The following is a 27,154-nucleotide window of genomic DNA, read 5'->3' as shown; positions in this document are numbered from 1 at the left end:
CTTTTCTTTTTTTTAAAAGATGACCGATAAGGGGATCTTAACCCTTGACTTGGTGTTGTCAGCACTAGGCTCTCCAAAGTGAGCCAACCAGCCATCCCTATATAGGGATCCGAACCCGTGGCCTTGGTGTTGTCAGCACTACACTCTCCCAAGTGAGCCACGGGCTGGCCCAGAAATCTTTTTCATCATTATACCCTGTACTAGAGGTTTGTGGTGGCCCTGAAGGTTCACCTAAAAGAGAGCACATGTGAGAAGCACAGTTGATTGGCAGCCTCCAGCCGCTGTGCCTTGGCTCTCTCTGTACCACATTCTGGGGCTCTCCCTGCACCTCTCCCTCCCACTGATCTTCACAGGCATTTCCCCCTACAGATCTCTTGCACATCTCATCCCATCTTAGTGTCTGCTACTTGGAGGACCTGAACTGACCCACAGGGTCCTTGGCTACAAACCACAGAAAAGGACTTAGTCAACTTAAACAAAAGTTGCTCAGAGGAAGGACATTGGGAGCTCACGGAATTGATAGAAGGCTGGAGAATCAGGAAAAGAAATGGGTGGAGGCCATTGTCATAGATGGTGGCCCGGGAACAGTTCTGGTTAGGGTGTATCCTGCCATACACTGCACTACTGCCACCATCACTTTTAGGCAACACCAACCCATGTCACCCCCAGAAAAAACCCTGAATGGTCCTCGTAGTCTCAGACCCCACAGGAGCATGGAGCATGCCTGCACCCTGACAGCTGGGACCTGAGAAACGGATTTGGCAGGTTCCCCAGGTGGGAAGTTCAGATGCCGGGCTCCCCTGAGAAAATACATGTGCACTATCTCCCTACAGCACTTGGCACCTGGTATTTGTTGAACTAAACTTAGAGGATGCTACTTCTCTTTCTCTTTTGTCTGGTGGTGGTTGTTCATTCATTTACTCAATCCCTGAATATTTGAGAGCCTACTCTGTGCCAGAAGCTGGAGACAGACCCATCCAGTGGTGGGGAATGTTTAACAACCAGCTCTCTGGAGGAGAAAAATCACTGATCAATTTCCATGGTGTAAACAATCCCACCGTGGCTGTTTTGCTGCCAAGGTGATGTCAGTAGACAGAGAGTTGGGAAGAAATGCACAATCAGCTCTCCCAAGCCAAGGAACCAGCACATCAGGACGTCCCTGCCCTTGGCGAGTTTACATTGTAGTAGCGGGCTGCACTCTAGTTCTATGTGTTAATTTAGACTAAATTGAATCTTACAATCTGAATATTGAGATATTTCTACTATAAAAGTCCTGTGCTACAGCCCACTAGGAACCCAAATGGAAAAAGACAGAACATCTCACATTTGAGGACTTCCATACTTATTTCTCTAACTTTTCCCCACCCTGCAACACATATATCCATTGCTCTTAATATAGTCATTAATAATAAATAGTCGCTAATTAATTAACAAATTTGGGGAAGGAGGGCAAGGAGAGTGTTTTGGGGGGCTGGGGGGTGCAGCTGGCTGGTAAGGAGTTCTGAGCCCTTGACCTTGGTGTTGCAACACTGTGCTCTAACCGAGTTAATGGGCAGCCCAGGAGTGTTAAAACACTCGGTCCCAGTCTGCCCCTCGACTTATGCTGTGCTTCCAGATGCCACCTCAGTCTTCTTTCTCTCTCTTGCTGCATGTCTAATGCAGCATTTGGAAACACCAGATGAGACCACCAAGTGAGCTTAGTAGGTCTGATAAGTGGCTTAGTAGGTCTGAAGAGTGGCTGTCATAAGATAAGCCACCTGGACTTTTGGAAGAGAGTTTTATCCTTAAAGCTGGGACAGAAATACAGCTCCCCCACCCTTCCTGCAGATAACAGGGCCATCCAAAGAGAAAGAACAGGAATTCCTGGGATGTCCCCTTAGTGACATCGGGCCTAATCTGTACCCAGCCCATCTGCCCCAGTCTCAAGTCAGATCGTGGTAAAGGGCACCAGGAGGAGGGTGAGGCTGTGGGAAGAAACAGTGGAGGCAGGACCGGCCCTGGGGAAGGAGACCCGAGCGGGAGCACAGAGGACATGGGAGGGAACGGGCTTTCCTGATGATGTCACCAGACTGACCCACCCAGCAGTACCAGCCCCTCCTTCCACATGGGAGCGCACACACTCCTCTGCAAGAACCTGCGCTAGTCTCCTTCAAGGAGGCCGACTGCCTGAACTCCTCGCGCTGGTGGGAAGAAGCCACCCTTGCTTCCTGAGTAGGAGAGGGGCTTGGGGCCCAGACCCACAGGGACGATGTGGGCTGTGGGGCCAGCCTGCAGAGCATAGGCCTGGAGGTGTGTCTGTTCCTTACAGTTCTGGGTGGGCACCTCTGCCTCGAGAGCAAGCCCAGTGTCCTGTGGCCAAGTGGCTATGGCTTTGGGGCCTCAGATGGTTGCAGAGAGTGGGCAAGTCCCTGTTCTCTTGTGCCATCCTGCCTGCCAGGCTCTGTTCCTCCTGCTCCATTGCTGCTGTCCCTGGGGGGATGCCAGGGAGAGGTGTTCTGGACTGATTGCCCCAGAGGCTGGCAGCCAAGGCTCGTTAGCTCCTGTCCTCTTGGTCTTTCCCTCCACCACACTCCTGGGGCTCTTCAAATCTCCTCTGCTGCTTCAGCCTCTGTATCTGGATATATACAGAAGCAGCCTGTGCCTTTTGCCACATACCTAGAAACACAACCCAGAAAGTCAGAGGGCCAGTGCCTCGCAATTCTAAAACAGACTTCTAAGAAAGAAAGTAGCTCAGAACCATCTAAGGAATGTAAGTTCTGCTAAACTTAAAGGGCCCAGAGAGATATGAGCATGGAGCTCAGTCGTGGCCCCTTCACACGTGTCTGGGGTGATTGCTAAAAGGCAGGTTTGCCAACCATTTCCAGACTAGTTGCCACCCCAATGGATACAACCTGCCCAAATATTATCACAAGTTGTACAACATGACCCTCACCTTGTTGCACTGTTCGTGGAATTCATGACACAAAGAGCATGCATAATCGATCACTGATTTGTGTTATTTTAGTGAACCAATGTAAAATGTAAATTCTCAGCAAACAACTTTAGAACCGCCCTCAAAGTTCTCCCTTTAAAAATGTGTTTGCACCTGGTGCCAAGCGGAACATATATTCATGGCAACTTGAACTTTTGTCTTCCGGACTGTAGTCCTCAACCTTGGCCCAAATAAACTCAGTTTTATATATTTTGCATCAGTTTCTTCCTTTAGGTCAATAGTTCCCAAAGCTTAACTTAAATGAGGGGGAAATAAGTTTTCATGTTTTTGCAATACTTCTCTAACTTCAGTAATGTTGGGATCTGTTATCCTGGACCCCTGAAATACATTTTAAGAGTATAATGCTACTTAAAGATGTATAGACATAAAACGAGGTCTAAGCTCTTTATTTTTACAGCTTTTATATCCTATTGTATATATCCAGGTCTCAATATCGCCTCAGAAACTATTGGGGCCAAATGTTTTCAGAATAGAGAATTTTTCAGATTTTAGAAGTTACCAAATTAACACCAAGGTCAAGGGTTCAGATCCCCATGTCAGTCAGCTGCTGAAAAAAGTTACTAAACTGCATGTTACATAATACCCCCAGCAGAGTTGGAAGCCCTCTTTAACCAAAACAACACACACACTCATAGCTCTGCAGCGAAACATATAAATATTCACCTAAATGGGACAAATCAAGACTCTAAATGGCCTCACAGTAGTTCAGGTCAGATCTTACAGACAAATGTAGGAGAAGTCTTTCAGTTTTCAGAGCTTTTTGAATTTCATAATTGCAAAAAAGGGGGTGTAGACCTGCACATATTAAACACAACTACGAAGCAAATGGGAGTCTGATAATGAGCAATATTAACATAATGTAGTGGGTGGTGGGGGCCTCTTGGAATCCCACCATGGTTGTGCCATGAGTGTGGCCCACGGCATCGTCCCAGATGGGGAGTGGCTCATGCCAATGAACACTCTTAAGCACAGGCTTCCACACAGCACAGACCCTGACGTCACACTGTAACACTAGCCGGTCAGTGTGTCTCACACTGAGGCATGTGATCTTGGGGACACAGAAAGACACTGAATGGCTAAGGCCCAGCTTCTGGGAATATCAACTTTAATATTGGGAGTGTGTGGGGGGGGAGGAAGTGTTAAATATTTTTGGTGATGGTTTATGATGGTGTCATTTTTACATTAAAACAAATATACAACAACATGGATGAACCTTGAGGACATTCTGTTAAGTGAAATAAGCAAGTCACAAAGAGAAATACTGGATGATGCCACTCTTTGAGGTTCCTAGAGAGACAAGAGTAGAATGGGCTTGCCAGGGGCTGGGGGAGGGGACATGGGGAGATACTGTTTAATGGCAGAGAGTCTCAGTGCAGGATGACGACCGTAGTAGATGGCGGGTGGCGATGGCTACACAACAATGTGATGTGCTGACTGCTGCTGGGCCGTACACTTAAATTCTGTGTCGTATGTATTTTACCAAATAAAACAACAAAAAAATACGTTATGAAATAAAAACTTTTTGTTTTTTAAAAACTCCAGAGAAGGCCGGCCCGTGGCTCACTCGGGAGAGTGCGGTGCTGATAACCCCAAGGCCATCCCTATATAGGGATGGCCGGTTAGCTCACTTGGGAGAGCGTGGTGCTGACAACACCAAGTCAAGGGTTAAGAACCCCTTACCGGTCATCTTTTCTTTTAAAAAAAGGAAAAAAAAAAGAAGAAGAAGTAAAACTCCAGAGAAACATCTGCCTGTGGCTGCCGCTATGGTTGTCCTAGACCCTCAGGGTCTCTGTTTCCAGTCCTTTGAGCAGCTTTAGAGAGAGTTGAAAAGTGTCATCAGACTCCACATTTGACAGAGGAGGAAACAGGCCCACCCAGACAGGTGATCCAGTTCAACCAAAAGAGGGGACCAGTGCCCCTCTGCCCAGACAGCCCTGGGTGGGCAGCCTGTCCCACTTACGTGTCATGTGGACTCTGGGCGTGTTGCTCGGCTTCTCACCATTCTTATCTGTACAATGGGTGATGGGCCCCCACTCAAAGGGTGGGGAGAGGGTGACACCAGATAATTCTTGTGCAGGGCTTGGCATAGTGTTAGGACATATTCATAGTAGGTGCTCAATGAACATTGGTTTTATGGGGCAAAATCTGGGACTTGTCTTGGTTAAATGAAGGGTATTAGGAACTGCACTGTCCTTTATTACTCCCGCATTCAACTTGGTGACATTGACCCACCACAAACCCATACATTTCTCAAGATGTCACAAACATGCCTGGGAGAGGAATCTCGTTTGGATTCGATCCTGACCACCTGTTTATAAACACGAGGTGATTAGGCTCCCGCACAGCCTCGTAAACAAGGGCCAAACTTGGTTAATGTTTGTTCCTATTCAAAACATATTCCTACACGCATGCCCTGTTTACATCAGTCTGCATGGAAACCCCCTCCTGCAGACCCTCGCCCGCCCGCCCCTTCACTGACTCACCACGGATTGAGCAACTCCCAGGAGGCCGGGGTGGGGACGGCGCTCACACTCAGCCTCGCGCGCGCTCGGGCAGCACTGCCGAGGCCCTGGGCGGCCGCCCGCTCCCGCTGCCCGCGGCTGCCCCCCGCTCCCGCTCCCGCTCCCGCTCCCGCCCGCCTGAGCTCCCCTGCGGCTCAGACACTACATGGGGGAGAAGACATCGTCCCTCCTCTGCCAGCTTCCCCGTGCGGAGCGCAGAGAGGAGAGTCTGCCGACCCCGAGGGTGACAGAGCGGGGGGTGGGGAACTAGGAACGTCAAACCTCAGGGACAGGGAAGGAGGAATCTGGTCGCGGCCCCGCCCCAGCCCGAGGCACCATCCCGGGGCAAAGCAGGCTGGCGAGGCGGGGTCTGGAGGTGGGCCCAAGGGGCAGGGCGAGTCAAGGGAGGGGCCGCGGAAACATCTGGGCTGGCCGAGTTCCCGGTGGGGAGATGGGGCCAGGCTTGCCCGAGTCCCGGGGCCTGCTCCCCGCCGAGAAGCTGGGGCGCCGCCCGCAGGAGCGGAGGTCAAGGCCCGGCTCGGCCTTGGTGGCGCTGCGGCTCCGGCGGGGACTTGGAAGGGCCCCCCTGCGTGAGATCGATCACCCGCCTCTTACCACAGTGTTTACCAAAGTGTATTTTGACTTAAGAACCAGCTCATGCAACAATTACCACATGCTTGGAGCGCGTGGGTGAATCTGAGGATCCTCAGGTATCGTCCACGACAAGTGGCAGAGTCACCTGTAGCATTTCTGTGACGACCTCATGAACCCACCGGCCGCTCCAGGGCGCAGAGCCCATCAGTGAGACAAGCAGCGCCGGGAAGAAGGATTTTGTAACCTCCGGACAGAGAACGGCGCCAGCCCGCCGCCTCGACCGACCACACTTTAGGGCTTTTAAAGGGAGGGAAGGACGCGGGGGTGGGGGACGGGCTCACGGGTGGGCTGCGCAGGTGTCAGGGCTCCGTGGTGGGCAGGGCCTCCAGGCAGTCCCCTCAGCCAAGCGTCAGTGGGACACTAACGCAGCTGACTTGGGCCCCTCACTGGGAGCGAGGCGGTCGTCTGTAAGCGAGAGCACGTGTTAGTGATCAGCTCGGCCTCTCCGAGCGCCTTTGTTCACAAAGGCTGATAAGGACAGCGGGAGAAACCGGAGGGACACTCAGCTCTTTTCTTAACCCTCAAGTTTGCAGAGGCTACGGAAATAAGCACCAGGAAGAAAAGAAAAGATTTGAAGAGAAACCCTTCTGGGGGCCCGGTTTCATCACTTACAGCACAAGAGGGGAAAGGGGGAATCTCGATCCTTGCCAGTTAGGAAAACAGGCCAAACTGGAACAAGCAAAAAAAAAAAAAAAAAAAAAATTGAGTATGCCATTTCAAATTTGTTTTTCCTGCTTGTTCTAATTTTTCTCCTTTGCCTAGCTTTTACTTCAAAACTTTTAACCAAATCTCTCCATAGCTACGAATCTTATTTTAATACGTGAAACTTTTTTTTTTCGCAGCTGGCTGGTAAGGGCATCTGAACCCCTGATCTTGTTGCTACAAGCCTGCGCTCTATGGTTTTTGTTTGTCTGTTTGTTTTTGATTTTTGTTGTTGTTTTTGATTTGATGACCTGCCAAATCACACGTGGACAGCGTGAGAACCCAGGTCCCTGCCTCTTCCGTAGAGCAGGCAGCTCTGGGGACATCGCCATCTGACACAAAAGGGGCACCCTGGCTTAGAGGGCAGTGTCCTACACTGCCCATGCAAATGGCCTGTGCCATCGAGGTGCGTTAACCTGCGCCGTCTGGCTTCACTGTCAGGTTCTGACCAGGGCTGAAGATCCCAAACAAAACCAGTGGACTTAAGTCCACAGACGTAATGTGAGTGCTAGAAGCCACATTCACAAAATGTGAAGTACTAGCCAACTCTCCCAGCTCTGCCCTAGAGAGCAGACACCCTTGTGACTGAGGACAGCATCTGCCACCCCTCACCATTTCCTCAGACTGTGCTGGGCCTTGTGCAAGTTCCCCAAGATACAGAAAGCCCTTCCTCTCCCACTGGGGTGTTACAGTCCTCAAGCCTGATAAAGGTTTCTAACCCAATGACCTAGCTGGGTGATTCTAGAGAAGATCCCTTAATGGGGAAAAGGGGGCAGAGGAAGCTGGGGTAGGAAATGCCAAAACAAGCCTCCCAAGCAGATTTCCACCAAAGCAGAAGGATGGCATGGAAGCCATTTCAACATTTCAGAAAATCTGAAGAAACCACACATTCACATCTAGGCCATATAAATTAAAACCCACTAAACAATTAAGTTTAAGGCTACTTTGTGACATATGTAGATAACCTGATCAGTAAACAGAAAAAACAATACTACCTAAGTCATAGTTTCTTGGTGGACAAAAGTCTTTGAAAACCTAAGTGCAGGATAAATTTCCAACCATGTCTCCTCAATTTCCTTGTTTGGGATTTGAGACACTACTCTATGTCCGTCACTGTGGGAGCCACTGCATAGAAGAGAGCCACGGGTCCTTGAGGAACTCACTTAAATTCAGGTGTTTAAATGTAGTGTGAATATATTCATCTAGCTCCAAGTATTGCTTCCACTTTTATTTATGTACTGTTTTTGGCATCTGGCTGGTACAGGGATCAAACACTTAACGTTGGTGTTAATCAGCACCACACTCTAACCAAGCGAGCTAACCAGCCAGCCGGTTTCTACTTTTTGCATCCTTGTACATCTATCTTTGCGTTTAGTCTGCTACTCAAGAAAATGAGTCACCATCAGAATTTCACCTGCAGTTCCACCTTTGAAGCATGCTACGGGTTTACCCTATAAGGATAAGAAAATGCTTTCCTCTTTTGCATGAGAAATTGGCCTTAGGTTATATACAGTCTATATCAAATACTATATAATTAAGATAATTTAGGAATAAATAGAGGCAGGAAGAGTGTCACCCCTTCTTCCAAGAATTAGGACTCCAACTAATCTGGTCCCTAGGCTCTTCCCATCTCTCACCTTTAGAGGGCACGGCATACCAGCCGTAGAAGGGCCAGCCCCATCGAAGGGAATCAATCTTCATCAAGCCCAGGGACTCCACATGGTGAAAGGCTCGCATGGTAGATTAGGTCATCCTCCTCTATGGCTTCTACAAGTCATTTTCATGAAGGAGGTAGGTTCTAAGTAAACATGGAAACAGATTTAGTTAGCTAATTGGGTTCTCCTCTGGGTAAGTCATCACCTTCACCTTTCTGATCTTGGTTTTATTTAGTCTTTGCCTTCTTGGACAATTTGGGTTCTTCCCTTTCCGAACTCCATTCAAAGCATTATTTCTGGAGAAAACTCTGACTTTAAACCTTGACATTTGCGGTTTACTCCACATCCCCATTCAACACTGTACTCAAGCATGCTGTCACTTCACATTTAACCCTTTCCTACGCTGCTCCCCACACAGCACACAGAGGCCCCGGAGAGAGTGGCATGGGATGGCCTGACAAAACTATGGTGCCAACCTAGTGTTGCAGGAAGCCCTGCCTCGCCGCTGCTACCGCTCAACCCTGCTCAAGAGCCTTCTTCATTTTCATCAGAAGCTTCTCCAAGCTGATGTGGACAAATCATGGGGCCCCCAATTCCCAAAGGAAAGAGAGGAGGAACATTCCCTGCTTCCTGATGCGTTCAGCTGCTGTAGCCAGGAACGCAGCCACCTCTTCTCTGCTCCTTCTGAAGACAATGGCCAACTGTGGCTTTTCTGCCACAACTTACTTCTGAGCAATCATTTCCAGCAATGTTCATGTTATTCACTGCTTAGGAACAAAAGGTTTTGTAGAGTTTGGAGATGGAGTGAGAGGACATTCTATGACCTGCCAGGCCAATAAAAGTAATGTTGCTTTCTTCCATTAGTGTGACCTACGTAATAATTTCTTTTTAGGATAATGCTCTAGCATGTGAAATATCTGCATTGTATTATAACAATTATATACATGTCCTGTAAGTCTGTAATTTGTTTTGACCGTCTTTAATGTGGAAGTTTCTAGAAAAAACATTTTTCAGAAACTAAGTATTAAGAATGGTTGTCTTGAGACTTCTATATACACAGATTTAATATTGCACACTTCAGAGGTGCGGCCTGTGTGAAGGATAGAAACAACGCATTTCTGTTTCTAAACTGTTTCCTGATAACTGCTAAACAGTTCTCAGAGTTACACATCATAATACTTTCATGTAAGAAAACTAGCACAACTGATTCATGCAGCCTTTATTTGACAAATACGGGAAAATCTGCAGTCGTCTATCAAAATTAGATCTTACCAAGAATTTGAAAGGAATTTATAAAAAAGATGTATTCACAGTCTGAATTATGTACAAAGCAGTGTCCGTAGAAGCAGAAGCCAGACGATGAACGCATGAGAATAAATGGTCTCCCTGAAACCTTCATCCCGGCACCTCCAATCACACCGTAAACAAGACAATCCTGTACTTGCTACTCTATGCAGTTGATGTTGAAGCTACCTCATTTCTACAGTTATGTATTTCAAAAGAAAAAACTGTTTCTGGGACATCTTTCCCGCTACACAGATCAAGGGGAAGTGCCAACACCACGTTCCAGGGCCCAGGGTAAAACCAGCATCCGGTAAGAGGTGCTCCACTGCCCAACACCCTGGGAGATGGCTTTGATGTTCAAGAAAGGGGTTCATTTCAGCATGAGTGCTTTTTAATACACAAATCTGAGGTGTTTCCTACCAGAGGAGAGGACTGTTCAGATGACGACACGTAGGTGATTCTATGTCGCAAGCACGAGAACAGTCTTGTTGGTGTGCTCTGGCCCTCAATCTCGACAAGCCCTGTGAGGAGCTAAAACCAGGGTTTTTAACCTCTTGTGTTTGAGGAATTTAAAAAGAGGTGAGATCACAAGAATCACTTTGGGGCTCAAACTTATAATGATGGTATGATATCGTGTCCTTCCCAAGGGTCCAGTTTCCAAGTATCTTCCCAAATTCAGTGTTCAGGATACCCTTGGAGGTGAGAATGGCAAGTCACACGTGTCTTTATAGTCTATCCGAAAGCAAATTTAGAGAAAGGGGAGTAGTTTACTGAAAGGATTTGTTTCTGAAAGAATCAAGTCACCTTTATAACATCAATTTTATAAGCCCTTAGTAGTGGGAACTATGAGAAATGGTTACTGACAAATACCCAATATTTTAGAGAAGTTTTAAAATGTCATATACTAGAAAACAAGAGACTAGAGCTCCATTCCAAGACTATATCATATTCGTTTTGTCCTTGCAAAATTGTCTTGTTTACGGTGACTCCAGCACCATGCCAGGAACACATAAGACATTGAACAAATCTTTTCCTAGTGGTTTCTGCACTCTTTTTCTTCCAGGGTTAGATCATGAGTGGCCAAATACGCAAAACCTGGCTCTGGGGATCTGGATAAAAGGCTTCCTTTGTATGTCTGACCATGGAAGATCTTATTTGGTAGTTTAACCTCTATTTCACATTCTACAAATCATGATCAAGAATACATATACAGTCATGCGCCGCATTAAGATTTTGGTAAGCGATAGACCACATATAAATTGGAGGTTCCATAAGATTATAATGGAGCTGAAAAATTCCTATCACCTAGTGATTCATGGCGCAGTGCATTACTACTGACACAGGAGCAACAGGCGATGCCATACCATCTAGGTGTGCGGTAGGCAGTACCATCTCGGTTTGTGTAAGTAGTCTATGATATTTGCACAATGACGAGATCGTCCAACAACGCATTTCTCAGAACGTATCCCCATCGTTAAGTGACATATGACTATAATAAGTTGTTTGAGGCCAAGAACAAGTGCTAAACATATAATGTGTCTGGGCATCTATTACAGAATGAGGGTTTTTAACACCAGAGGGACACTGAAAAATGGGGACCAGGAAAAATCCCTTATTGTTGCTTCTGGAGAGAAATAAATTGCTTACTTATGACTGTTCTTCCAAGTTGCTTAGAAAACTTCTCTCTCCGTTTTTTTCTTTTCTTTTTTTTTTTTTGTCTTGTCTTTTTTCGTGACCGGCACTCAGCCAGTGAGTGCACTGGCCATTCCTATATAGGATCCGAACCCGCGGCAGGAGCGTCGCAGCGCCACGGGCTCGGCCCTCCATTTTTTTCTGATGGAGAAATTTAGTCATTTAGAGTGAGAGCTGTGACCCTAGGACCACACACTAACCTAGTGAGACTCAGAAAAAGAAGGCGAGGGCTGGCTGGTTAGCTCAGCTGGTTAGAGTGTGGTGTTGATAACACCAAGGTCAAGGGTTCGGACTTCCATACCAGCCAGCCACCAAAAAAAACCCCCAAAAAACAAAAAAAGGAAGGTGAGCTCTTCCTCCCTGAATAAAACTGTATAAATATTCCAAATATGGCTGGAATTCCCATAGGCATTGTAGCGACATTCTATCTAAAAATATCCTTTATACTGAAGGCCAGCCAGTCAGACCCCGACATTTAGTGGCTATGTTTCTTCCTAGTGTCTTTCTTCTTTTTATTAAGCAGGTTGGCTTGGCTGGTCATGCTTTATTTTCAGTTTTGCTGGCTCCACAGCCACCCCCTCTCCCGTGTGAAGGCACATCCTCACTGAAACTGCTTATTGTCCCCTCTGGTGACAATCTATCCTTCATGGTGGAAAATTAACATTTTGATACTTCAGGAATGACTGTGAACTGATTCTAAAAAGAACGTTTGAAAGAAAAGTCCTGTGCCTGAGATCAGTGATTTAAAGAAATAAGATGGGTTCTCTATGCTGTCATTTAATGTGGCTGAGATGTAGTTCAAACTTGCAGAAATTGATAGAATTATTGCTGTCTTTTTAGGACAATAAGGATTTATTTTTAGTTATTTTTTGGTGGCTGGCTAGTATGGGGATCTGAACCCATGACCTTGGTGTTATAAGGCTGTGCTCTACCCAACTGAGCTAACCAGCCATTAAACACACACACACACACACACACACTCGCCCTCTTCTGAAGGGACTCTTCATTGAAGATACAACACATTTGAGAGCCTGTACAAATAAAGTACGCTAGATAGAGATCCCTCAAGAATGCTTAGAATTAAAAATTGGTGTTCACAAATTGGGTTTGTTACAGCTGTGTTTTCTAGAAAATAATTCCCATAGTGACACATGTCCGAGAGAAGAAAAAGAGAATCTTGGGAAAAGGGGCTAAATGGAAAAAAAAAAAAAAAAAAAAAGAGATGATAGAACCTACTCCTCTAAGCCCCATTCCTTCTTTCTTTGTATAGCTCTTATTTTTCCTGTTCTCAACTGCCTAATATGAGCCAGTTTTTACTTATACTCAGGTTAGTAGTACAGTACTTCAACAGTTACTTTTTTATAAGAAATATCCCGTGACAGAAAACAAATATTCTAAACTCCAAGGAAAACCCCAAACCATATCCCATGGAAGGCTGGGAGAAAGAGCAGCACGTAAGAGAGCAAAAGTCTCCTCCTTCAGCCACAGAAGGAAACTGAGTTTCTCACAAATGCTTAGTCTGATCACCATGGCTAAGGGTTCTCTGGCAAAAGAAGGGTGTGCCCCGGCAAGGCTTCATTTAGAGGTGTCATGTGCCCACAGGCTGACAGCTCTATTGATGTGCTTTGTGTGGCTAAACTCCATGGTAACTGCAGACAGCACCTTCACTGCCCAATTCCCACAAAGGTACTTTGAGTGCAGGTGGTGCAGCCAGGAGACCACAAAGAACCCTTTATGAGTTTCTGGAGCAATAACCTGCTCTCCTCAACATCAGCCCTGGGCCATTAGCTCATTCTGTCTCCTGGGCTGTTGGAGGCCCTTTCTTTCTCCTCCTGACCCCAGATTCTCCCATGGCTCACCAAGTAAAATAATGGCTTTCTCCCAACTCTTGCTTTGTAGTGATAAACTGAGTCACTCACTTTATAAACCACCAGCTTCTGGCTATTAGTTCAGATTCTGGCCTACTGTCAGAGACAGTGGGTTGTAGTAAAAAAAGAAAAACCAGGACAGAAAGTGCTTCACCAGCCATTTTACTCTCCTTTAATTCTACTGTCTTTGAGCACACATCTTATTTGCTACCAAAGAAGCTGTGACAGCAAGGCTGACAGCACTGACTCAGAACACATTCTTGGCATCACACACAGAGTAAACTCTTAGAATGACAGGGTCATCTGCTACCACGACAGAACTGCCTCATTTGCTTGCAGAAGAGGACTGCTTGTGGGGGAATGACGGGAGAGATAGGGGACAGAGGAGGCATCTGGGGGCAAGTGAACTTACAAGTATGTTTAAAAATCAGGAATTTGGTGGAAAATCCAAAATTTACTTAGGGATGATAGGGAGTTATTGAGCAATAGTTCCATTATTTCCAGAAATTACTGAATTTGGAACCTGAGGTTAAGACTTTAAAGCAATCTTTAACAAATTCAGACTGGCCTTGGGAAGATATGGCAAGTAGAGATGGTGAGTTTCAGTGCTTGGGAACCAAATTGTCAAAATCAACCTACATATCTGACTAGACTCGAGGTGAAAAAAAAAAAGTCTTATGAAAGATTGTAAGTCTGCAGCCAAAAAGTCTGAAAGTGAAAGCTTGAGCCCTTTCCACCTTCCCATTCTGCTGCTGGTGCCTGCTCTCCTCATAGTACCTCCTGAAAAGGTTCAGAATTCAATCAACACAGATTTATTAAGTTGATTTTCAACATGAAGTTTAAGATGAACAGTTCTGTGTGGTTTAAACTGCTTCATTTAACCTTCTGGTTACGGCAGTCCTGAGAGTCCGCGGTGTTGGGAAAACCTCCCTGTGACCAAGGGTCAAGCCACTGGTGGAGCACAGAGCTTCTTGCCCGTCGTGTGTCCTTGCCCCGTCCCTCAAATCTGGTAGTTTTTGCACCGAGGGACATAGTTCACCACAATGAAGTTTGTTCAAAACCATTTTCTGTAGATATCTCCTTCCAATGTCCAATAGTGCAGGTTGGTCAGGAAAACTTGGAAGGAAGCTGCAAAAGTCCAGCCAGGAATCTTGACTTTGTTAGATGTGGACACAGGAAAATCACCTTTGTCCTCCCCAGATTTTACTGTAGTCAAAGGAGAAACATCCATGGGATTCTAATTAGAAATATGCTAGATATAAAACTGGTGGAATGCTAACTGGTCCATAAAGGGCTGCACAAGATAATCCGTGGCAAAGTAGAAAACAAGCCCAAAGGTGATAGAGATGGGAAGAGCTGGCAATGCTTTCTTGAAAATGGCGAGGAGTAATAACGTAAGGCACAATCCCTGTGGGGAAGACAGGAAAAGACACAAACTCACTTCATGCAGAACAACTCAACTGTAAGTCTTGGTTTTAACTTACTTAACTGAATACCTTCCATTGGGGTTAAATCTGAGAACAAATGTTTCAGTAAATCTGGAAGAAGAGCTATGAAAACAAAATGTAGCTTCTAGATAAAGGGAAACAACATTTACTTTCCTTTGCTACATAGTTTACTATGTATGCATTGTTGACATTTCATCCTGTAATTTCTCAGGAAAGAAACAGAATCTGAAAATAAGTAAAACTATTTTTGAAAAAAAACTACACACTACTGAAATTTCTATATAAAATACTGAATTGGCCTCTGTGACTTTAGTTTGGCTGGTAAAAATCCCAGAGGTGAAGAGCATTCTTTATGCTGTGTGGGGACAAAGAGATGGTCATAGAACAAACTGATAAAAGTTTGTTTATGAAGACTATACTGCTTTCCTGTAAACACAGAACAGGCATTTAATATAGTTCATATATTAGACACTAACTATATAGTCTGGAGGCTGGGCACCATTTCAGTTCATTTAGAATAAGTAATTTTTTTCTTAAAAGATACAACACATCCAATAAATACTTTCAAATCCAGAAAACTAGCCTCTGAAGAGAGAGAAAACACGTGAAAATTCTAACGGGTTATATTATCATGATAAATCACAAATGTAATCACAAAATAAATACATGAGCTTTTACCTAAATCTCATCTGACTTTATTCACATACTATATGTCAAAGATATCATCACATCTTTAGTAAAAATAGCAGTAAAAAACATTTTATGGATTATTTACTTGTCATAGTTTTGAAAGCTTCAGGGTTCATGCTATGGCATTGTAATCCAAGATCTACGCGGAATCACGCATTGTGTTAGCTTCTCTCATTTTATACTTGCAGCCCAGAGTTACACTGTATTCTACAGGTTGTGTCATTAAATGCAAAACAACAACCGAACCCTCAGTGACTAAGTCCATGGAGTAGGTGAGGCTCTGCTTACTCCTTTGAAGACTGATCTCTAGCAGAACTAGCTTCATACATATTTATGCCACTGGGCTTGAAGCGTTGTATCCTGCTTATCAGAATTTCCCAGGGAATGTTTAAAAACTACACAATTAAAACAAATTAATTAAGAATATTTCAGGGCAGAACTCACAATTTTAAAAGCTCCCAGGTGATTCTAATGTGTGGCCACAGTGGAGCACTACTCAGGTAAGGCTCAAATTTTTTTTTTTTTTTTTTTTTGCGGTGGCCCATAAGGGGATCCAAACCCTTGACCTTGGTGTTACAACACTCTCTAACCAACTGAGCTAACCAGCCAGCCCTAATTATCTGTGTTTTTAAAAAGCTCCTCAGGTGAATTGGAACACTCAGCCCACCTGGGGTTGAAGCAGAACTGCCTTAAAGGGATACAGTAATCAGTTTTGACACATTTTTATTAACATATACTTACAATTAATATGGCTACAAAACAGGCTATGGTTGTGTTCCAGTCTCCACTGGCTGTTGCTGAGGCTTTACCAACCAGAACACTGTAGAAAATGAAATCTCCTAATCCAAGTTTTACTCCCCCTAAAAAGGAAAGATTACAAATGTACAAAAAAAGTTTGTCACTCTTTTCTATGATTTCATTATTCAAAAATTTTACTGCCCTACTCCACCCTGCACTAAATGAGAAGTCAGTAAATGATATACAAAATTAGGCTTTAGCTAAATTTTCCTTCTTTCTTTTTTGGTTTTCTACAGTAGGATTTTAGGTTCTATGTGACTAACTCTGAAGTCTTAACAGTAGATGCTGTTGCTATATATCAATAACAACAATAAACAATAATTTAATCTATTGAATACCTAGTTTATACCCAGGACTTGTATTAATAAATCCTTATAAGAACTTCTGAGATAGGCACCATCTTTTTTAAAAAAAGTTTCACTGAGGTTGAGGTATAATTTATCTCATAAAATTCACCCATCGTAAGTGTATGATCCAACGATTGTGGAAAATTTAGAGGTGTACAGCCATCACCGCAATCCACATTTCCATCACTCCAGTAAGATACCTTGTACCTGTTTACAGATAATACCCATGCTCACTCCAGTCCCTAAGCAACCACTGATGTGCTTTCTACCTCTATAAAATATGCCTTTTCTAGACACTTCCTACCAATGGACTCATACAATATGAAGTCTTTCGGGTCTGGCTTCTTTCACTGTGTTTTTGAAGTTTATCCATGATACTGCATGTATATGTAGTTTGTACACTTTCATTGCTGAATAGTTTTCCATTGTATGGATATACTGTATTTTGTTTATCCATTTACTAGTTGATGGATATCTAGATTGTTTTCAGTTTTTGGCTATTATGAATAATGCTGCTACAAACATTTGTGTACCTGTCTCTGTGGGGACAGACTGTTTGAATTTCTACTGAGTAGATTCCCAGGAGTGGAATTGCTGGGTTATATGTTAAGTTTAGGTTGAGCTTTTTAATAAACTGCCAAATTGTTTTCCACACCAGCTGTACCAGTTTATATTCCTATCAGCAATGCTGAGGGTTCCAATTTCTTCACATCCTCACCAACACTTGGTACTGTTAAGTCTTTTTTTTTTTGACCGGTAAGGGGATCACAACCCTTGGCTTAGTGTTGTCAGCACCACGCTCAGCCAGTGAGCCAACCAGCCATCCCTCCGTGGCCTTGGTGTTATGAGCACCGCACTCTCCTGAGTGAACCACGGGGTGGCCTGGGTCATCTTCTTCTTATTGGGTTGTAAGTATTCTTTATAGATCCTAAATACTGTAATAGGACTTCCAATATGATTTGCAAATATTTTTTCTTAGCCTATGGCTTCTATTCCTTTTCTTAATGATACCTTTTAAAAAATTTTTAATTGTGGGAAAACATTCATGAAATTTACCATCTTAACCCTTTTGAGGGTTCAGTGGCATTAGGTACAGTCACACTGTCGTGTGAGACCATCACCACCATCCATCCACAGAACTCTTCTCATTTTGCAAGACTCTGTACCCATTAAACAATGACTCTTCTTTCCTCCCTCTCCCTAAGCCCTGGCAACCCTCATTCTACTTTCTGTTTCTATGACTTTGACTACTCTGATGTAAATGGAATCATACTGTACTTTTCTTTTTGTGACTGGCTTATTTGATCCATGGTGTACCATGTGTCAGAATGTCCTTCCTTTTCAATGCTGAATACTATTTCATTATATGTACGCACCACATTTTGTTTGTCCATTCATCCATCGACGGACTCCTGGGTTGCTTCTACCTTTTGGCTATTATGAATAATGCTATGAATATGAGTATACAAATATCTTTCTTCATGGTATCCTTTTTTTTTTTTTGATGGCTTGCAAGTACAGGGATCTGAATATTAATGGTATCTTCTGAAGTTCAAAAATTTTAAATTTTGATGACGTCCAATCTATCAGTTTTTTTCTTTTGTGTATCAGTGCTGTTTTGAACGCTTCCCAACCAAAGGTCAAGGTCATGAAGTTTTTCTCCTATGTTTTCTCTTGGAAGTTTTATAATTTTACCACTTACATGTACGTCTACGATCCATTTTGAGTTAATTTTTGATGGGGCGCATGATGGAGTAAAGTAGGGGTTTCAGTACATTCTTGACATGTGGATTTACAACTGTCCTAGCACTATTTGTTGAAAGATTATATCCTTTTCCCCTTGAATTATTTTAGCACTTTTGTACAAAAATCATTGACCATAAATGTGAGGGTTTATTTCTGGACTCTCAGTTTTCTTCCACTGATCTATATGCTTGTCTTTGTGCTAATACTACACTGTCTTGATTACTATGGCTTTACAGTATGTTTGAAATCAGATAGTGTAAATCCACCAACTTTTTCTTCTTTTTCAGAATTGTTTTGGGTATTCTAAGTTCGTTGCATATATATATATATATATATCTGTTTTTTTTTTAGGCTGGCTAGTACAGGGATAGAACACTGGACCTTGGTGTTATCGGTACCACTGATAACCAACTGAGCTAATCAGCAGCCCTGCATTTCCAAGAAAACTTTAGGATTAACATGTAGAAAATGACAAGCTGACTGATACTAAAATTTATATGGAAATGCAAAGATCCTAGGTTTACTTTCATCAAACATTATTTTTAGGGCCGGCCTGTGGCTCACTCGGGTGAGTGTGGTTCTGATAATGCCAAGGCCATGGGTTCGGATCCCATATAGGGATGGCCGGTTAGCTCACTGGCTGAGCGTGGTGCTGACAACACCAAGTCAAGGGTTAAGATCCCCTTACCGGTCATCTTAAAAAAAAACCAAAAAAACAAACAAAAAAAACATTATTTTTAAACTTATAAGTTCCTTTCAGAAAGATAAACACATAATAAACTATGGATTCAAAAGATATGCTTTCACTTGGGGTTCAATATTTATCCACAAACTTTATAAAAGGCTTTCACCTTTCTGGCTGTTAAGGAATTATTCCCTACTTAAGTTTGACCCTAGCCTTCAAGTTTTGTAGCAAGGCTTAGAGAAACCACTTACAGAAGGTAGGTGCTGAGGGCCCTGAGAAGTGCAGTCTGTTCCACACATGGGTGAGAAAGAAGTAGAGTGCTGGTTAATGGGATCTCACCGAGAAACCCGTGCTCTTCCTAAACTGTGGAAGGCAGAGCTAAGGTTTCCTCAGTGGAAAAGATAAAACATATGACCTATGAAATCCAATGCTTTAAAATTACAGTGTCAGCTCCCCTTAAATACTAATCTTCCCAGACTAATGAATATGTTCACCAATTCCAGGTGTCCAGAAGATCCAGGTCTATTATTTAAGTACTTGTGTAACCCAGGGCAAGTTGCTTAACCTCTTCAATCCTCACGTTCCTTAGCTATAAGATGGAGATTAAAGAGCTACTTCATAAGGTTGTAATTGGAGTTAAAAAGTACAGGAAAACTTCTCGGCACATATTGAGGCTTAATCTGTATATATCTATAGGTAACCTTAGAAAGACTTTTGATTCCAAATCTTAAATGCTGTAAAAAACTAACTGAAAGATGCTAAGATCGTTAGAAAAAGAAAATAGCTACAGAAATGAATTTCAAAAAATAATGTAGGAGAAAATTTCTGTAAATCATTTATCTGATAAAGGACTTGTATCTAGAATATATAAAGAACTATTAAAACTCAATAATAAAAAGACAAAAGTGAGCAAAGGATCTGAATGACTAGTTCTTCAAAGAAAATAGACAAATGACCAATAGCGCAGGAAAAGACACTCAACACCATCAGCCGTCAGGAAAATGCAAATCAGAACTATAATGGCCAGCTGCCAAAAGAACACCAAAAACCAAAACCAAACTTACACTTTATGCCCACTAGAATGGCTCTAATCAAAGACAGGCAGTAACAAGCATTGTTTAGGATGTGGAGAAACTGGAGCCCTCACACCCTACTGGCAGGAGTGGAAAACAGGGTAGTCATTATGGAAAACAGTCTGGTAGCTCCTCAAAAGGTTAAACATGACCCAGTAATCCTGTTCCTAGGTATATACTAAAGGGAAATAAAAACATATGTCCACACAAAGAGGTGTACACAAATGGACATAGTAACGTTATCCACAATAGCCAAAAATGTTTCCATTTTTTTCCCATATGTTCACTAACTGATGAATGGATAATGAACATGGTATAGCCATACAATAAAATATTATCTAGCTATAAAAAGAAATGAAGTACTACAACATTTTACAACATAAATGAACTTTCCGTTATGCTAAATGAAAGAAGCCAGTACAAAGGACCACATACTGTATGATTCCATTTATATAAAATATCCAGAATAGGCAAATCTATTAAGATAGAAAGTATATTAGTGGTTGCCTAGGCTGGGAGCTGGTGTTCCGGGGAGTGGGGACCAATGGGCACAGGGTTTCTTTTTAGTGTGATGAAAATGGTCTAAAATTAGCTTGTGCTGATGGTTACATAACTCTGTGAATACAATAAAAACCACTGATGTATTATATACCTTAAATGGGGGCATGAGAGGGATTGGAGAGGTGACAGCTAAGGAGGATGAGGTTTCTTTTTGGGGGTAATAAAAATGTTCTAAAATTCATTGTGGCATCAGTTGATTGATTCTGTGAATATACCAAAGCCATCACTTTAAATGGGTGAGTTGAACGGTATGAGGGTACTTCAAAAAGTTCAAGGAAAAATGAAATTAAAAGATAATATGCATCATTCCATGAACTTTTTGAAGACCCCTGGAATGAGAATTATATCTCAATAAAACTATTAAAAAACAAAAATAATATATTGAATCAAGCTTAAAATTGGCCTCACTTTTTTTAAAATTTAAAAGGCTTATTTTTAGGTTTGTTTAAATATCATCATAAATACTATAGTTATATTTTACAGCATTCATTTTAATACAGGAAGGAATGTAGATATTAGCAAAATTAAAAAGAATAAGGAAATAGAGAAGTAACCATTTTTTTTCTTCAGACAATTAATAAGTGATATTTCATTTACCTATAACCAGAAGACACTGAACCAGTATATAAAAACTAGAAAAAAATCACGTTGCTTGGGAATTTGTTTCCTTTAAACAGCTGCTTTTGATTTATTCAATCAAAATATGCCATGGCCAAAAAGTCAAATCAGAGCAATGGAAATTACATAAGTAATGTAACGAATTAACAGTATTCTATGGCCAGTGTTGAGATTGGCTGCTAGTATTTACTGCTATTTACTAATAGTAATCTAGGGCTTCTACTGTTTTTCTGTGTTTTGTTTTGTTTTATTGCCAATCCATAATTTTGGGTAATTATGGTGTTCCTTTAATATTAAGGGGTACCACTAGTGTACCAAGCACAGGTCGTGGTAAAGATAATAAATGATGATGAATAGTCAATTTAGTTCTAGCAGCATATGTGCCTATGCAAATATAGTAACATAATAAAATAATATTTCCTATTATCTTTTTAAAAAAATAAACATATTAAAAACTGCCCGAAATTTATTATTTTACCTTTCTGAAATCCCTTCCCTCCATTTGAAGAAACCAGCAAAATCCACCTTCCTTCATGTCCCTGGGATCATAGAGATTCTACGAGTCAAATTTCCACTCCCGGAAACGACAGCCTAATTTCACTACTCTGATAAACTTTAAGTCTATCATAGTACACACATAATGAGCTTATTTTTGGCATGTTTTTTTGTGGCAAGTATATCTTGAAATTCTCTAGAAGACCAACTACCTTCATAACGAATAGATTCCTAATTAAAAACTTTGTTCAGTTTTCTGATTAAATGTTGATTTTTTGTTTGTTTGTTTAGTTTTTGGCAGCCAGCCTGTACAGTACCTTGATGTTATCAGCACCGTGCTCTAACCACCTGAGCTAGCCAGTCAGCCCCTTAAATGTTGATTTTTAAAAGGTTGTTTTGGAAGACAATATGTGCAAATTGTAAATTTTCTAGTGTAAATGGAGACTTTCTGGTAAGTAACCATAGTTGGGTTTAACCCACTAATCCAATCAGAGATAATTATGCATGTGGTACATGCTAAGATGATGAAGAATGTCAATTATCATTTTATATTGGTCCCAGATAAAGAAAATATTGATCTTAAGTTAGGTGGAACAATATTTGGATTTTCCTTAAAAGAAAAATTTTGGGGGCTGGCCAGTTAGCTCAGTTAGAGTGCAGCCTCATATTATTAACACCAAGGTTATGGGTTCAGATCCCCATTCTGGCCAGCCATCAAAAAAGAAAAAGAAAAACAAAAAGTTTTTTTAAGTTGGAGATGAAGAGAAGAAGGATACAGAAGTAATCAGGAAAGGGAATCTTTAAATTGGAAAGGCAGTCATGAAAGAATTATGCTGCTGGTACGGTCAACAACTATATTATTTCTTTCTTTTGGCTCCAGGCGCCTGTGAGAAAAGGCGAAAGGAACACAGAGGCAACCTAATCATGGAGGTAACTTTGAGGGCAGAAAAAATACCAGCAAAGGTAAGCTGAAGCCTGGTGTGAGAGTAGGCAATTATGTCTAATTCCCTAGGGGTGTGAAAGTCACTGGCTACAATTGGGCTCTGACATCTGGAAAATTCAGCCAAGCACCTACGTCCATGAATATGCCCAGGGAAAGTTCCGACTCAGTTAAAAGATTCAGGATGAGCTGTAAAAAGTGTTCTGCTCAAGCTGAAGGATAATGTCAAGGTCATAATAATTAGAGATTAATGACTAAAAAAGCTAAGGAATCTAGGTGTTTGTTTCTTTAAAACTACTTACTACTTAATATTCTTGTTGTAATGTTTTGATTGAGTTTCACTTTTGTGAAAATGAGGAAACTGAGGATAATTTAGTTGGAAAATGTGCTTATTCAATAAATTACATTTCTAACTAACTGAAGAGATGACTTGAGCCTTAACCCACGGGCTCTACTGGCTGATAATATTCCTAAGAAGTCCCAAGTGATAACTTAATCTATCAAGTTGCAACACACTTTAGATACTGAAGAAATATTTGCATTTCTGCCAATATCCTAAATCCCTTTAATTCTCTTTAAAATTAATAAAATATAGTGCTTGCCAACAAAAGGAACGACAATGTAAAAGGTTGGAACATGCAAATCCATGGATCTCTGTACAGCAAAGAGTGAAATATATTAATGAAATTTCTGTACACAAATATATTATAGCCATGAAGTCTTATTGGAATAATAATTTCAAACAAATCTTTTACTTTATAAAATAAATGCCAAAAGATCAGCCTATAAACAGCCAATTAAAACAATATGAAGGGCAGAATTTGGCCTATTAACAAACTTAACTATAACAAAAGCATCATTTTATTCTTGGAGAGGATGATAATGTAGCTACCTAAAGGAATCTATGACTTTGCAATGTACAGAAATGCACATACTTTCCTCTGGATCTTCACCCGCTAGGATGCTGCTGGAAAGTTCCTGGACAGCAGCTCGTGATTCAGGTGTAGACTGATGAGGCCCAAGATGACTGTCCCTCTGGGCTTCCCATTCTTCATTGAAGCCACCATCATCATTCTCTGTAACAGTGTCTTGTGATTCATTTTCTGCGCCTTTAAGAGAAAGTGGAAATTACAGCTCTAATATTTAGAAAAAAATCTTAATACCTTTAAGAATATTACATGGAAGGAGTAACTACCTGTCACTGTAACTAGATTACCTGGCTCTTAAACCACAAAGCATGGACTGCAGCAGTGCCTGCTGGCTTGCTTACCCAACAGCTATTTTTTCCCTTATTTCCTGAGGGCAGAATCCTGATTTGTTTGGGTTTCCACACCTCACCTACATGACTCTGGTGGTAAATCTTAATCAATCCAAGGCAAGCACGGTAATCTCACCGTTCCTTCTCCCAATGAAAGCTCTAAGGCTGTAGGGTTGTGACTCAGTACTACCCAATGAGTGGTGAGGCAAAGTCTTCTGGGAATTTTTTTTCACACTTTAAGAGAGACTCAAGGAAGAAATAATCAGCCCCTTTCTTCCCCTGGGTGTTGTCTTATCTGAATACGATACATGGAACTGCAGTTGTCCTGACCATGATGAGCAGTGAGCTGAGGACAAAGCCTATATGCTAAAGATGGCAGAGTAGGAAGATGGAAAGAACCTGGGCCCTAGATAACATCGATGAGCCAAACTAACCAACTCTACAAATGCCTACACCTCAGGACTTCCTGTCATGTGAAAGAATACATTTCTTTTTTGTTTAAGGCAACTGAGTTAGGTTTTTCTGTTCTTTGCAGCTGAAAGCTTCCTAACTGATGACACTCACCATTGGCTTTAGTGACTAAGTTATAAAAGTGGAGGAGGGGAACGTTAGGAAAGGAAGGGAAGTAGATTTCTTTATGCGCTAGTCATTTCATTATAATGTCTGTCAATCTGATTGAAAATGTAAGCATAATAGCCTTGAGAAACATCTACACATTAAAAATAATTTAAAAACACCGTCAAGGGTTTGGATCCCTGTACCAGCCAGCCACCAAAAAAATAAATAAATAAATAAAAATTAAAAAAAATATATATATATATATATTAAAAAATATAAGTGAAATTCACCTCCTTTTTTTTTTATAAAAGTAATACATGTTCATAGTAGAAGCAGATTTACCATGAAGGAACAAAGCTTGCTCAGGGATCTCACTTGCATGCATTTCCTCTGAGAGGACTCCAGCAATTTTGTATTGGTAATTTTGTATTCTTTTTCCTAGCCAGGTCTCCACAAAACCAGTATCGTCCCTGGTTCAGAGTTTATGAAATCATATAAGAGTAAGATTTTTATAAATAAAAACAGCAGTCCCTGTTCTGCCCCATTCCTCTTCACTCCTGATCCTCATTCCTACTTTCAATTCTTTTAGCTGTTTCTTTTGGTATTTACCTGTTTCTTTTTGTATTTACCTCCATAATTAATTATAGCATGCTCATAGTTCTATATCTTGTTTTAAATACTTATTCACTTCCTATAGGGAAGATGAAGCATTAGCTCACATACTCTCCTGCAAGCATACAAATTTAACTTTTTTCCATCTTCCCAATGTCATAATTTTATGTTAAATTCAGTTTTTATATTATTACCACCATGCAAATAGTATTCACAACTAAACTACTTTGCTACAGCCAGAATATACTATAATTATATTTGCTTTTCTGAACTTTTTATTTTCTCTGAAAAATTGCCTCATTTTCTTCATTGACTAATTTTCTACGTACTATCTATGACTAATTAATCCTCAAACTCTCAGACAGAGTTCAAACACATCAGGTAACCTCTCAGTTCTATTATTTTTTTCCTTTCATAGACATCCTTCATGGGGCCCCAGGCCCATTTGTTCCAATGTAACTTCAACGAGGGGGCACAGCTCCCTTCCAGGGACTGTTTGAAAATAACTAGGATGAAGGAGTTTCTAGTTATTGCAATGCCTTGAAGCCACTATTTAGTAGGTGAGGGGCCAGGGATGCTAAAGATCCTGCAATATGAGGGGAAGTCCCACACAATGAAGGACTGTCCCACCCAGAATGCCAACAGCACTTGCACTGGGGAACTCTACAGTTCAGCCAGCTCCTTCCTTTTCACTTCAAAGCACTTGTCCATGTTGTTTCTCTTCTGGAACACTATCCTTCCATTCTTCAGCTGGCCATTGTCTATTATCAACTTCCTCAGGGAAGTCTTCCTTGACTTTCCAGAATAAATAAAATTCCCCTACTATAAACTTTCATAGCAACTTATATTTCTTCTTTGTAGTACTTATCGCAATTGTATGAATTATTTATACAATTATTTGTTGAACATCTATCTCCCGCAATAGATAAACTCCACGAGGGCAGGAATGTCCTCTTTGTAGTATATCCCCAGTGCCTGGCAAAGTACCAGGCACATAGTTAGGTGCTCAATTGACACTTGTCAAAAGAATAAAATCTTGACATAACAAGTACACACTGATACTCACACACACATATACTCACAATTAACCCTTTTTTTTTGTGGTTGGCCAATACGGGGATCCAAACGTGTGATCTTGGTGTTATGAGGCTGTGCTCTAACCAACTAAGCTAACTGGCCATCCCCGACAATTAACCTTTTAATTTTCTTTAGCTTAACACAGGTTAACTTAATAACCAGGCTTGTAACTATTTTGGGGGGGAGGAGGGGCAGCTGGCCAGTATGGGGATCTCAACCTTGACCTTGGTGTAATAATTGTTTCCAATACATTTCCTACTATTTTATTAGGTCTGTTACTGGTCTAATGCCACCTCATTCTCCGGCCTTGCTCACTGAAGAATGAAGCCTGGTATCTTTGGGTCCCAAATATAAATTCCTAGTTGAAAGTGCCCTCCTTGCAGCTACCCAAATGCTAAGTCAGCAGTTTTCTTGGCTGTATAAAACCTAAACTCTTCCTTTCCTGAAAAACAGCAACTCAGTTAAGGCCTTTTTTTCTTATTTCACCAATCTTCATTTTGCCTATGTTTTTAGCTTCCTTGTAAGGTTAGTCCTTTATTTTTCCTTAAAAAAAAAAAGTTTCCGTTCTTCTTTACTGCTTATATTCTGCTGTTATTCCTCAACACTTTCTAATATAGGATGAGATTCCCTAATCCAAAAATCCAAAATGCTCCAAAACCCAAAACTTTTTGAGTGCCAACATGATGCTCAAAGTTAATGCTAATTGGAGCATTTTGGATTTTGGATTTTTGAATTAGGAATGCTCAACGAGTATATATTCTACAGATATTTCAAAATCTGAAAAAAAATGCAAACTCCAAAACACTTCTGGTCCCAAGCATTTCAGACAAGAGATAGTCAACCTTTAACAACTTCTAACTTGTGTTCTTAATATCTTCTGTAGCAACCACAGTGGGTCTT

General features: G+C 41.7%; 2 protein-coding genes across 5 annotated transcripts in view; both read right to left on the bottom strand.

The window, feature by feature from the left end:
* Positions 1-5,550, bottom strand: part of PAPLN (papilin, proteoglycan like sulfated glycoprotein) — a 43,685-nt gene extending 38,135 nt beyond the window's left edge. For both annotated transcript variants that reach the window (XM_063091882.1, XM_063091886.1), the window contains exon 1: positions 5,476-5,550. The gene's annotated coding sequence lies outside the window, so the exon portion shown is untranslated. The remainder of the gene's footprint in view (positions 1-5,475) is intronic.
* Positions 5,551-14,144: 8,594 nt separating this feature from the next.
* The window catches only part of PSEN1 (presenilin 1), a 72,518-nt gene continuing 59,508 nt past the window's right edge, over positions 14,145-27,154 (bottom strand). For all 3 annotated transcript variants that reach the window (XM_063089325.1, XM_063089327.1, XM_063089326.1), the window contains 3 exons: positions 23,685-23,858; positions 16,228-16,346; positions 14,145-14,756 (listed from right to left, as the gene is read on the bottom strand). In XM_063089325.1, coding sequence (XP_062945395.1) covers positions 14,601-14,756; positions 16,228-16,346; positions 23,685-23,858 — 449 coding nt within the window. In that variant the 3' untranslated portion in view covers positions 14,145-14,600. The remainder of the gene's footprint in view (positions 14,757-16,227; positions 16,347-23,684; positions 23,859-27,154) is intronic.

The sequence above is a fragment of the Cynocephalus volans genome, chromosome 3 (assembly GCF_027409185.1).
Source record: "Cynocephalus volans isolate mCynVol1 chromosome 3, mCynVol1.pri, whole genome shotgun sequence".
Taxonomy (NCBI): domain Eukaryota; kingdom Metazoa; phylum Chordata; class Mammalia; order Dermoptera; family Cynocephalidae; genus Cynocephalus; species Cynocephalus volans.
This window is presented reverse-complemented; position numbering and strand designations above follow the sequence as displayed.